Source organism: Grammomys surdaster, unplaced genomic scaffold (assembly GCF_004785775.1).
Source record: "Grammomys surdaster isolate TR1022 unplaced genomic scaffold, NIH_TR_1.0 751, whole genome shotgun sequence".
NCBI classification, from domain to species: Eukaryota; Metazoa; Chordata; class Mammalia; order Rodentia; family Muridae; genus Grammomys; species Grammomys surdaster.
The window spans coordinates 452533-464481 of record NW_021605170.1 but is presented as its reverse complement, the minus strand read 5'-3'; the positions used below and the strand labels follow the sequence as shown (position 1 = coordinate 464481).

General features: G+C 48.4%; 1 protein-coding gene and 1 long non-coding RNA gene across 2 annotated transcripts; both read right to left on the bottom strand.

Moving 5' to 3' along the window:
- Positions 1-235: 235 nt before the first annotated feature.
- Positions 236-7997, bottom strand: Slc49a3 (solute carrier family 49 member 3). The gene is made up of 10 exons (XM_028782391.1): positions 7846-7997; positions 5108-5266; positions 4650-4863; positions 4396-4472; positions 3818-3955; positions 3616-3732; positions 3083-3235; positions 2652-2809; positions 2244-2353; positions 236-1232 (listed from the first exon to the last, which is right to left on the bottom strand). Exons 1-10 carry the CDS (start codon positions 7990-7992, stop codon positions 946-948), a joined length of 1560 nt encoding a protein of 519 aa, XP_028638224.1. The 5' UTR covers positions 7993-7997; the 3' UTR covers positions 236-945.
- A 145-nt stretch (positions 7998-8142) lies between these two features.
- On the bottom strand, positions 8143-11341 carry LOC114633791. Its single transcript, XR_003713237.1, has 2 exons — positions 11258-11341; positions 8143-8300 (listed from the first exon to the last, which is right to left on the bottom strand). It is a non-coding gene; the product is annotated as an uncharacterized LOC114633791 (long non-coding RNA).
- Positions 11342-11949: the final 608 nt, after the last annotated feature.

The following is an 11949-nucleotide window of genomic DNA, read 5'->3' as shown; positions in this document are numbered from 1 at the left end:
ATACCATCTATTTACCACCACCACCACCACAACTCCCAGTTTCCACCCCTTTTTTCCCTCCATCCCCCTCTCCCTTACACCTTCCCTTCTCCCATCCCTCTCTGCCCCACTTCCTCCAATCCCTCTTCTGACCTTACCTTGCATACATTCCCCAGTCCCTCCCCTCACCTGGCCCTTGGCTCTCTGACCCTTTTTACCCCTGAACAAGTCAAACAAGACTCAGGAGCCCACTGGATGAAGTTCAGTGCCTGTAATTTACTGTGTCTGGGCTGCTGGAGCCCAGGAACCTGTCTCTCCTCCTCCTCCCACCACCAATCTGAGTTCCCCATGGATACCCTGCCTATCTTAGGCTCACTTTCAGGTGAACAGATGCTGGAGTTTTGCCTTCATCGATGTGGCTGGCAACTAGACTACAAAGTGCTGACCTATATGCTTGCCCATGCAGAAGAGGAAGTAGACGCTGCTCCACCATCCAGACTGCAGCTAGCTCAATAAAGTTGGACACATAAACTTTGCTGTGAGTGCTCATTGCGGGAATATGTTCCCTGCTCAGCTCAGACCAGCTCACCACCTGCTGTGCTATTTTAGAATCAGGCTCAGTGCCTGGTCATAGAGTGGAGACAAGTTCTTCCTATCCCTGTCTACCTCAGACTGGTCATGCCATAGCCTATGGAACTCCCCCAGTCTTATGCCAGGAGTCCCTAACTCACTCCCTCTGCCCCTGCCACAGGCCCTCTTGCAGTAGACACACATATGGCTTGGCCAGGATCCACCCTAACTGGCCAGTATCCATACAATAGCAGCTATTTCCAACTCCATCATAGTCTTCCTGAGGACCAAAAGGCCATCCTATCATACCCTGGGTCTGCTATTGACTTTGTGTCTCTGTCAGAGCTTTTAGCACAGCTGGCACAATTAAAGAGATTCTAGCAAGCCTATGTTTTACTAGACATCTCTGGTCATAGTCTCTGCCCATTCTGAATGCCCTTTGGAGACAGAAGCTTTGGAGACAGGGCCAGGAGCCTCCTTCAAGGCCTCATCTCGAGGTGTCAAGCCAGGAGTCTCAAGTGGTGACACTTGGGTGGGGTTTACATTCCTTGGATTCCTGGCACACATTGTGGGTGAAGAGGATCCTCCAGACTCAGCCTCCAGGCGCCGGTATGGGGTGTTGAAGAAGATCACCAAGACACAGGTGAAAAGGGTACATAGGCCAGCCAGCATCAGAAGGGGCACTAGGGACACAACAAGCACAGGATTGTCTCTCAACTGTCCAGGCAGCCAGAGCCCCCAGTTCCCAACATAGTGAAGCCTTGGTAGACCTGACCCAGCTGACAGTACCCAGTGTTAGCCACCCAGACTCTTAGAGCAGAGTCATTTGGAATAACTAATTCCTGCCATTTGGGCCTTCATGACCCAGGGTGCCATTGTCTATCCATCCATTGCTATCTTAAACCTCTTCCATAGATGGATTACTATACATGCCATTAGGAAAAGGAAACATTCTGATATCCCAGGCATTTGCCTCTTACCCCATCAGGTATCTGCTGAGAGTCATGACGAGAGGTCTGGAAACAGTACTGGTCTAAACCCTCAACAGCTCTCAGGATGTTCCCAGACCCAGGCTCCAGCAGCGAGGAATCATGAGTTATGGGACATGGGTTTACCACTACTGCTCTATCCACTGTTGTCTCCACATCTCTCTGCCTCTGTCTGCCTCTGTCTGTATCTGTCTGTCTGTCTGCATCTGTCTGTCTGTCTGTCTGTCTGTGTCTGTCTGCCTGCCTGCTTGCTGATCGCTCTCTCAATCTTCCTGTCTCTTTGTAGCTCTGTCTCTATCCCTGTCTATTTCTGACTCACCCCTATTTTCCCTTCTGTCTGTCCTGGTAAATTCCCTTTATCCCTATCTCCCTGTCATCTCTGTATTTCTATTTCTGTCCTTGTCTCTTTTTCTCCTTTTCTCTCCAAGATCTCTGCCCCTTTCTGTCTAAGCTCTTAGTCTATTTTCCTGGATTTTGAAACACCTCACATGACACTGGATTTGTGTCAGAGTCTTTGGACTACACCCACAAGCAGAACCCAGGCGTCTGACCACACTGTTTCACACTTAGAGCAACTGTTGCTGACCTGGGGGATTAAAGAGCAACCAGAATCAAGATCCTCAGCTGGGGCAGGGCTCCTAATAACCTTATCTTCCTGGTCTTGTCTTAGCTCTCTAGGGCCAAAGCTTAGGCACAGACACTCACCTGTCCAGTCCAGAGGGTCCTCACCCTGCTGGCAGGTAGAAAAGGATGGACCTGTTCGCTGCACAGTCAGCGCTGTCAATAGCAGCATGATGAGCACGCCCTCGGCCTGCCTGGATACACAGGGTTCTCAGCCTGGGCAGAAAAGCTCTCTGTCCACCACATTTAATACCATTGTGGGCAGGGAACAACATCTGTGCCAACCACTACAACACCTGTTACTCCTGGGACAGTACATCCGCCTCGCAGCTGGCCCAGGCTTGCATGTACACAGCAAGTACATGCTTATGTCTGGCCAGAGAAAGAAGGTTCGGAGCTTCACGAATCAGGAGACTAAGACATGTAGCCCAGGCAGGGTAAGGGAAGGAGTCCATGCCTTAGGAGAGGAGGTTAGCATAAAAGGATACTCACCCCAGGACAAAGATCAAGCCAGCAGAGGCACCCTCACCCACAGGAAATGAGCATTCAACTGCAAGTTCCATGACCACAGGTGCCACTGAGAAGCCAAAGAGCCCAAGGAGGGAGCAGATGGCAGCCAGTGCAAAGGTCTGTCTCTGCAGCTGGGATACCTGGTACCAGCAAAGGGGCAGAGAAGAATGTAACAGGGATGTCAGTGAGACATGCCACCCCCACCCCCAGCCCCACCTTGAGCTCCTAGACTTGGTAGCATGGATGTGGCACTGAAGCCAGTTCTACCTAGGGCTACCCTCAGGCCCAGATCAGGTTTGACACTGAGACACTTGCTCTTGGCAAGCCACCACTGTACCTGCTGCTTCTACCCTCTTGCCTGCCATAGTATCCCTCCATCCTGGGTAGGTAGTCTTTGTTCCTAATAGTCTTACCAGAGCAAAGGCCACAAAGGTCATGGAAGTCAGACAGAGGCCTATCTTGGTGGCTTCAGTGAAGTGCTTGGTCCGATCCACATACAGGCCTAGGAGCAGTGCCCCCAAAATTCCAAACACGATGAAGAGAGCCCCACAGAGGCCTGAGAACTCCTGGAAGTGTGGAGGGAAAGCTGAGAACCATCAGGAAGCAAGGAGCCTCCAGAGCTCCTTAGGGTGTATATCACCACCACAGCAGTTCCAAAGAACCAGGCTAGACAATCCTATCAAGCTGCCTCCTAAGATGGGTTTTCTGCAATGTGCACACCACTAAATGGAAAGGGTATCATCACAGATAACACAGACCCCTGGGTTCATGCCTATAGCCCATGAGAGACCCATACACACCAGAGGCCATGACTGTCACTTCCATGTGAGGATCCTGATCTAATCTCTAATGGTGGCAGAAGGAGGATGTGGGCACTGATTGCTCAGAAACAGCAGGTAACCCTGGCAGAGACAGAGCCCAGTCTTTAGGAAGGGCTACTACTTACATTAGAGTAGCCATTGGCACAAAAGATCTGTTCCAGGAGGGCTGAGAAGCTAGAGAAGATACCAATGCCACCACCAAAGCATACGGCTAGGATGACATAGGCCTTATTCTGTATGAGCTAGAAGAGAAAACAGCCCTTAACTCAGAAGCCCCAGCAAGCTTCTGACCACAGCTTCCCTGTCCCCAGAACCCACATTACCCACCAGTTTGAGCCCATGGAGGAAACTCTCTGAAGTAGAGTTGGCAGCCCCTGTGGATGGTGGGGTAGGAGGCACACTCTCCCAGAGGCAGACAGTGGCCATCAGACAGGCAAGGGCAGCAGGAACAATATAGATGCCTAGCTGGGGAGAGGTTCTGAGTGTCACAAAGAAGTCAGACTGACATGTGACCCCACATGTCTCAGTCTACGTTGCCCATCTTACTAGCTACCTCCTGCCTTTAAACTCTCGTGAGTCAGCAAATCTAAGCCTTTGGGGGGGGGGACGACTATATGACTCCACCCCCCAGCTGCTCTTCACAGCTTCATGTAGAACCTAGCTTTCAGAAAACCACTCAAGGATGATTCCCTCCTTGATGACACCACCCCAACTTCCCAAGGCTCCAAACTTAGCCCCACATAAGGAGATGATGCTAATGCACCCAGGTATGTCATACCAACAAATGTGAGTATATACCACACACAAGAACAATGACTTCATGTACTGTGTACACAAGTATATGTATATATGCTCAAGTTCACGTAGCATACATGCCACATGCAAGGTAATCATGAGACCCTCACCATCACAGGAATGTCTTCTGCTTTCTTGACTAGGGCAGGAGACAACACATTTGCTATAAGGAGGCCCAGAGGATTTGCTGGATAGAAAAACAGTTGTATCAGATCAGCTGTGGCAAGCCTCACCCCAATCCTTGGGGTGAATCCTTCCTGGCTCAAGCACCTTGGCCTTGGCTCAAGCTGGGGAGAAGATTACAGATATCCAGCAGGGCCTATGAGCAGAGCCCAGGTTGCAGAGGTTCCATCCCTGGACTCACACATGGTGCCGATCATGTTAGCTGTGGCTCGCTGGTGCTCTGGAAACCACAAGGCAGCCAGCTTGGCTGGAGAAGAGATGACCAGGGTCTGGGCCAGGGCACAGAGACTCTGGCCACTCATGAAGAAGGCAAAGGGACTGGGGATCCTGACGGCCAAGCACGGCACGGCACGTAGCAAACTCCCAGAAAAATTCAACCATGCACCCAGGATAGTCTGCAGGAATGGACAGTCAGAGACTATATGCTAGCCCAGAGCCTCAACATCCACATCTCCAGATGCCTATCCCGAGCTTTTAGGGACACCCCAACATCTACCTGTTCCCCCAAGCTGCTTTGCTGGGAAGCCTAGCAGGTGGGGCTGGTGGAGTCTAATCTGAAGGGATCAGGGTTTTGCACTCAAAGTCAAAGGGTCCCCAGCCCACCCACCCCACACAGGAATGGAATGAAGTCTGACTTACCGCTCCACGGAGGCCAACAGAGTCCAGAACCCATATGGCTGCCATGCCAAATGGGATGGCTAACACAAGGTATATTAGTGACAGCCAGTTAACCTGCTCCATGGACAGGAGGAAGTGCTGTGCTATGGTGTCTGCTACAGGTGCAAAGCTGAGCCAAAGCTATGGAATACACATAAGTCAGCTACAGGTCACAGAACATCACCTCTGTTCTGCCTGAAGCCTACGAACCCCATTTGGCTAGCTCAGGATAGGAGCAGAGATGCATAGGTGTGCCTGTTAAGGCTATAGGGACACAGCCTGATAGAAATTCTGGGTCATCCTGCTAGAGAATCACATTTACTGTGTTACACAAACCAGGAAAGCAGACAGGCATGGACTACAGCCTAACTAGCAGTGGACCATGAACCAGCCTGGAGGCAGATACAGAGGCCAAAAACCTGGCCAGGGACTGCAGGGTCATGAATCTAATTAGGATTGACTTGATTCTCTGAGGAAGCTGAAGTCAATCAATAGGGTTAGTGTCCACTGCCTGGGAGGCACCGTGTTAAAGGTGACAGAAAGAGGAGAGTGAGCAGCTTATGAGTTGGCTGTGAACAATGGGACAGAGATGCCAGAATCTCAGTGGGTGAGATATCCTGGACACTGAGTAAGTCATAACACTTAAGGACACAATACTGGAGCACTTGGGGTAAGAGAGGGAGAGATGAGAATCAGGGAAGATGGTAGCCATGGTTCCAAATTTCATGGTTGAACAACGTGCTGAGACAAGATGGGTAAGGACAACATTTTGGGGAGACTATGAGGTTTGGTGTGTGGTGGCAACTCCATGCCAGACATCTAGATGGATAATGAAGCCTTAGCGGCTCAGTGCACACACGAGGACCAAGGGAGAGGCCAACAGCCAAGGACAGAAGAGTTCAGTCAGGACTTCTTTAGAGATGGGACAGAATCAATGGAATCTCTCTTTGCACATACTCTCGCATCTTAGGCACTACAAAATATAGGGACTCTGAAGCCCAGAGTGCAGAGTGGAGGAAGTTTTTCTGGAAGAAGTACGGGAAGCTGAGTGGAGAGAAGGAGTCATCAAGCTTAGACCAGTAGAGAGAATAGTTATATAGCCCAACAAGGGTGTGTCCCAAATCAAAGTTCCCGATGAACCCTACTGATCATGATAGAGAGCCACACCCTCTAGAACTGAACAGAGTCCCAGGTTTCCCCACCACAAAGCCTTGGGAAACACCAAGATTGTGCAACAACTGCATTTCCTTCTTTATTCTCGGGACAACACAAGGAACAGATCTCTCAGGCTTAGAGAGCCCCTGATACAGGCCTAGCTGCCTTCTGCCTGGCTTCATAGAGCAGACAGGGGACCAGGTATACAAAAAAAATGCTGTGTTGAACAAGAAAAATCTCCTAAGTCTCACAGGACTGTCCTTGCTCCTCCCAGAGCTATGACCCCACATAAAAGTGACAGAGAGATCTGTAACATGTGTAAGATGGGTGGAGAAAAAAAAATCCATCTAACGATACAAGAATAAAAACGAGAAGACTTTCAACCAGCTTTAAGTCTCACCCTGACCCAGCCCCTGATTGCCTTCCCATCCAAAACACTGGGCCATCTCTTGGTCTCACATAAGCTCTGTTGTGCCTGCCTGCTCAGGCTGCTCTCTCAGAGCCCTAGCACCCAGACACTAGATCAGAAATTCCAGGAAGCATGATTAAACATGAAGCTCACTGGTCATAATGGGGACCCAGCCAGGACCGTGACAATTCATAGTGTTAGGGTAATATTCTCTCTCCATAAGGACAGCAGGACATCACCCAAGTGTCCCAGGAACTTGCCTTATCTACAAAAGGTAAAACTCGAGTAGATTTCTTTATGTGTCTTCAGACATCTATCCCAAACCAGTCATGTTTTCCAGTGTTAGAAAGGGAACCTGTGAGTCAACCCATAGCAACAAGTCTCAGCAAAGCTAGCTACCAGAAGAGAAGTTTCTTATATTGCCACAGTTAGAATACTCCAGGCTCATGACTTGTATTCACACCTTTACCCAAAGCTATTTCTTCACAACCAGTACTGCTGGTTCACATGGAATGCCAGTTAGCAACTGAACCCATAGTGTGCTGGACACCATCCACACCTTATATTGTCACCAATCTGGCTGGGTCTCCACTAGGGCCAGTGGGCTTCATGGTCCCACATGCTTGGCACAGTCTGAACTGTATTTGTTACAATTCATAGCTGTATGCTGTATGGCCCAAATGCTATCCAGCTGAGTGGCTGGCCACATGTGACCCAAAGTTCCTTCACAGGTACTAAGGCAATCCAGCTCCAGAAAGGTGCAGGGCTGAGCAGCTGTCTCTGAGAGGCAGATGACAGCAGCTCCACGCTCTCCCTCCACTCAAACTCAAATGCTGTGTACCTGTTCCTCAGGAGGATCACTTGCAGTCCAACTGCACCTGATGGAATGAAGAGGGAAGGACGGAGGGCCGCTGACATCAGCAGTTGGGGGCTAGGGACAGACAGTACCAGAAAGCAACATGTTGCAGGGCTGAGACCCTCGAGCCTAAGAGACCTGTTTCCCTGGCTAATCCATACCAGGCAGGACAGGCATTTGCCCCTTCTCTTACAACTTCTCGAGCCAGAAGAAAAGTCGGTTTTCTGTGACTAGATGAAAACAATTTGGTGCTGGGGCTGTTGGAAAGACCCCGCCCTGCCCGCCCCGACACCCTTGTACCATCGCGTTGGAGCAGCTCAGGAGGCTGACCACCAGCAGAAAGACCCAGCGACGCGCATATACTCGGGGACCAGGCAACGCGTCTCCGGTGGTCCCAGATGTTTCCGGGCTATTGCAGGCTTCCAGCCTATCCACAGTCCCGGCCATCCCAGTGTCTGCTGGCCGCCTATTTGCATTACGCTGCAAAGTGCTGCGACTGTGGGTAGGCTGTCCCAGGAGCAGGGCGGGGCGGAATGATCTGGTTAGTCTCCGCCCCAAAGGACAAGTTTGGTGAAAGAAGCCAAGGTGGAAACGGGAGGGAGAAAAATTCCTTTTAAGAGGTAATTTGGACACAAGTGTGTGCGGCCTGCACTAGGAACACATCCGCGGTGGTAAGTGCGGGAAATGGGTCTCTACTTCAGTAAAGTCTGCATTTCCTTAAAGGTCTTCCAAATTCTTGAAGTCCTGAGGCCAACCTGGAGGAGGAGATAGGGAACTGTTTCAAATTCCTCTAATCCGGGCCTGTCACTAGACTCCTCCTAGAGGAGAAAGAGGCAGGGTGGAAGGCGAGGAAAGGCTGAGCCTGGCTACACCATTCCTGCCCTCGAGTAGGTAGCTTCCAGAGTAGGCAGCTTCCAGTCCCACTTAAGGCTCTTTAATTTGCCCTTATCACCTGACTCTGGCCTAAAGCAGTTGATGAGAGTTATCTGACACTTGCCACTGTGTTTGGCCTGGCTGGTTCAAGAGAAGGCCAGTGTACCAATAAGCCCTATTCAGACTAGTGTGAATGAATGAAGAGCTGGTAGGGTAGAGAGAGAACAGTCCCTGCCGTGGAGGAATAGGGGGACTGGCCAAGCAGGGACAGGAGGTGGCTTTCTCTCAGCGAGGAGGCTTTTTCTCCTTCAAACACATCCCGATGATCTCGCCCTCAGGAATACTATTCCTTTTTGTTCATTACTTGGGCTTAGGGATTTGAGTTTTGAGCAGGAGTCTCACTGATGTAGCCTAGCCTGGCCTCTACCTTCCAGTATTCCTGCTGTTTATCTTCAGTATTGGATGGTACCACTTGCCAACCATACGGGTCTGAACAAGCTTATTGTGTGGTTCCAGCCTTTCATGTGTTCTTAGTGGGGCTGTGTACGTGTCAGATGGATTCCCCCATTGGTAGGTGAAGTCCCGTTCAGTAAGGAGAAAATGAGCAAAACCTGGTGGTGCCCTGAAAAGGGCAGTCCCCCTCTGAGACCCACGATAAGGCCTTCGGTCCTTGCCATTTTCGATGTCCTTTCCTATCTGTTGGGCCATAGTTCACTGCTCACTCTGGAGTCTTGCTGTATCCCTATACCCTCCTCCTATGGCCTGGAGCTGCCTTGGGCTGGGGACTTTGATGTCTGGACATTCTACTTGAGAGACTGCGAGGGCAGTTCAGGCTTCACTGTTCAAGGCCCTAGCTTTAGGTGGGAACCTACCTGTCACCAGCTTCCTGTTTAGGTAGTATCTAAGCCTATCACCAAATGGAACCATCACCACAGTTGCCTCCTGTATCTCCAAATCTTTTGATCTGCCTCCATCTACTCTCTTAGGGCGCTTGTGCTACGTAGGTAAGTTCAACAAAGTTATCAAGTGAAAGATAGGTGTACAATCAACAGCTGCCTTCCTAAACACTCTACCACTAATCAAAATGAAAAATAATACAGTCATGATCTAAGTATGGTCAAAAATAATACTCAGCAGCCCAGCTGTGGTGGCTCACGCCTTTAATCCCAGCACTTGGGAGGCAGAGGTAGGTGGATCTCTGTGAGTTCCAGGTCAGCACAGGCCACAGAGTGGGTTCCAGGACAGCCAGGACTACAGAGAAACCCTGTCTTGAAAAACAAAAAATAAACAAACAAAATATATAAAATACTTAATTATAAACAGGTATGGCACTTATATGCCAAAAATTGTACAACGCTTTTGAAAGAGACAGGGCTGGAGAGATGGCTCAGTGGTTAAGAGCACTGATTGCTCTTCTAGAAGTCCTGAGTTCAATTCCCAGCAACCACATGGTGGCTCACAACCATCTGTAATGGGATCTGATGCCCTCTTCTGGTGTGTCTGATCACAGCAACTGTGTACTTACATTCATAAAATAAATAAATCTTTTTTAAAAAGAAAAAAGAAAAAGAAAAGAAAGAAACCGACAAAAACCTAGAGAAATGAACAAGTATACTTTATTCACATACTGAAAGACTCAGCATGTTAGCTAATATTACTTTTCTCTGACTTGTCCTATAGGGTTAATGCGGCTTTTATCAAGAGGTTTTTATACACACAGATTGTAAGAAAATATTTCCAAGCCACATATCTAACAAAAGACTACTACATGGTGTTTTTCAAATCCAATTAAGGATATGGGCAAAAACCTGAAAAAAACAAGAAAAAAAAACAAGTGGCAAATAAGGCTTAATGACTAACTTTATTAGCCTCCAGAAAAATTCGAATTAAAGCCACAATGAGCTCCAGATGGTGATGGAGCATGACTTTAATCTCAGCACTCAGAGGTAGATGAATTTGAGTTCGGGGTCAGCCTGGTCTACACAGAGAAACCCTGTCTCAAAAACAAACAAACAAACAAACAAACAAACAAAAAACTACAATGAGCTAATACAATATTTCATTTTAGAGTGTTAAATAAAAATACTGACAATTCTAAAAGTTGTCAAGGCTATAGAAAACAAGCTGGCAGTTTCTTGTAAAACTAAGAATGTAGCTATCATCTCAGTCAGCTGTCTCAGTCATGAGTCTTTATCCACGAGAGATAAAAACCTGCAGCAGCTTTGTTTGTGATCATCAAAAAACAGTGTAAACACCCAGGTGTCCTTTAGCCAGTGAACGATTGAGTAAACGGCAGTATAGGTACCATGGAATATTACTCAGGAATGAAGAGCTAATGTGTACCGCAACCGGGAGAGTCAGAGTGAGGGGGTAAAAGCCAGCTCCACAGCTTATATACTGGGTTTCCATTTGCAAGGGTTCGCTATGATCTGGGTATGTCCCAAGTGTTACTGTACTAGAAATTTTCCTCAAAGTGCTGATGTGGACATGGGAGAGAGTTTAGAAGGTGGGCCCAGCAGGAATCTTTAGATCATTTGAGGTGCTGCTTTTGAAGGACACATAATTCTCCAGTTCTCATGGGACCCCTTAGTAGGTTCTCAAAAATCATTATTTAAAAAGAGAAGCTTGAGTGCTAGGAACTTAGCTCAGTGGTGGGATATTTGTTTAGAACAGGCAAAGTCCTGAGGTCAGCATCCAACACTGGAAGAAAAGGGGTTGGGGAATGGAAGAGAGGACCATCTTAGCTCATCCACTCACTCCGGCTTCCTGTTTGCAGTGTGATCGATCACTCCCTCTAGCAATGCTCCCTTCATTACTGAACTCATCCATTGGTACTCACCAGCATCGAGACGACAGCTGTGGCAAACTCTTAAACCTCCAGCATTGTGTCCCAAAGGACAGCTCTTTCCTTGTAAGATTACTCATACTCAGGCATTTTGTCACTGCAACCAAAAACAGACCAACAAAATATTTATATAACTTTTTTTTTAAAGACAGCACTTTAGAACTGGAGAACAGATTAGTAGTGGCCCAGAAACTGGGTAGGGTGGAAGAGGGTGGATTTTGAAGGTGCAACAGTAGGGGCTTTGTTATGCTGATGATATCCTTCCTGTGGTCATGAAAGTGGACACACATAGGAGCACATAGGACATAGCCATGTAAAGCTAAGTTCAGAAACAAATAAAAGAGCAAGAACAAACCAGAGAGACTTAGGGAGGTGAGTGGGTCACCAATGGCCTATCAAGGCTGTGATGTTCAACCCTTGTGTCCTATGAGCTACCACCCTTAGGAAACAACAGAAAGGTGCTCCCCCTGCCCCACCCCATGTGTGTGTGTGTGTGTGTGTGTGTGTGTGTGTAGAATCTACAATTATTTCAACACAGAAAATTTAATTGTAAGAAACCCTGTGACATAATCCCGTATTTGTTTGCAAATGGTGACTTTTTATACTCTCCTATTCGATGTAACCATTTTGCTTAAATCTCAACAAGTTACCATCCTCACACCTTAGGGAGAACTACATGTGGGGGA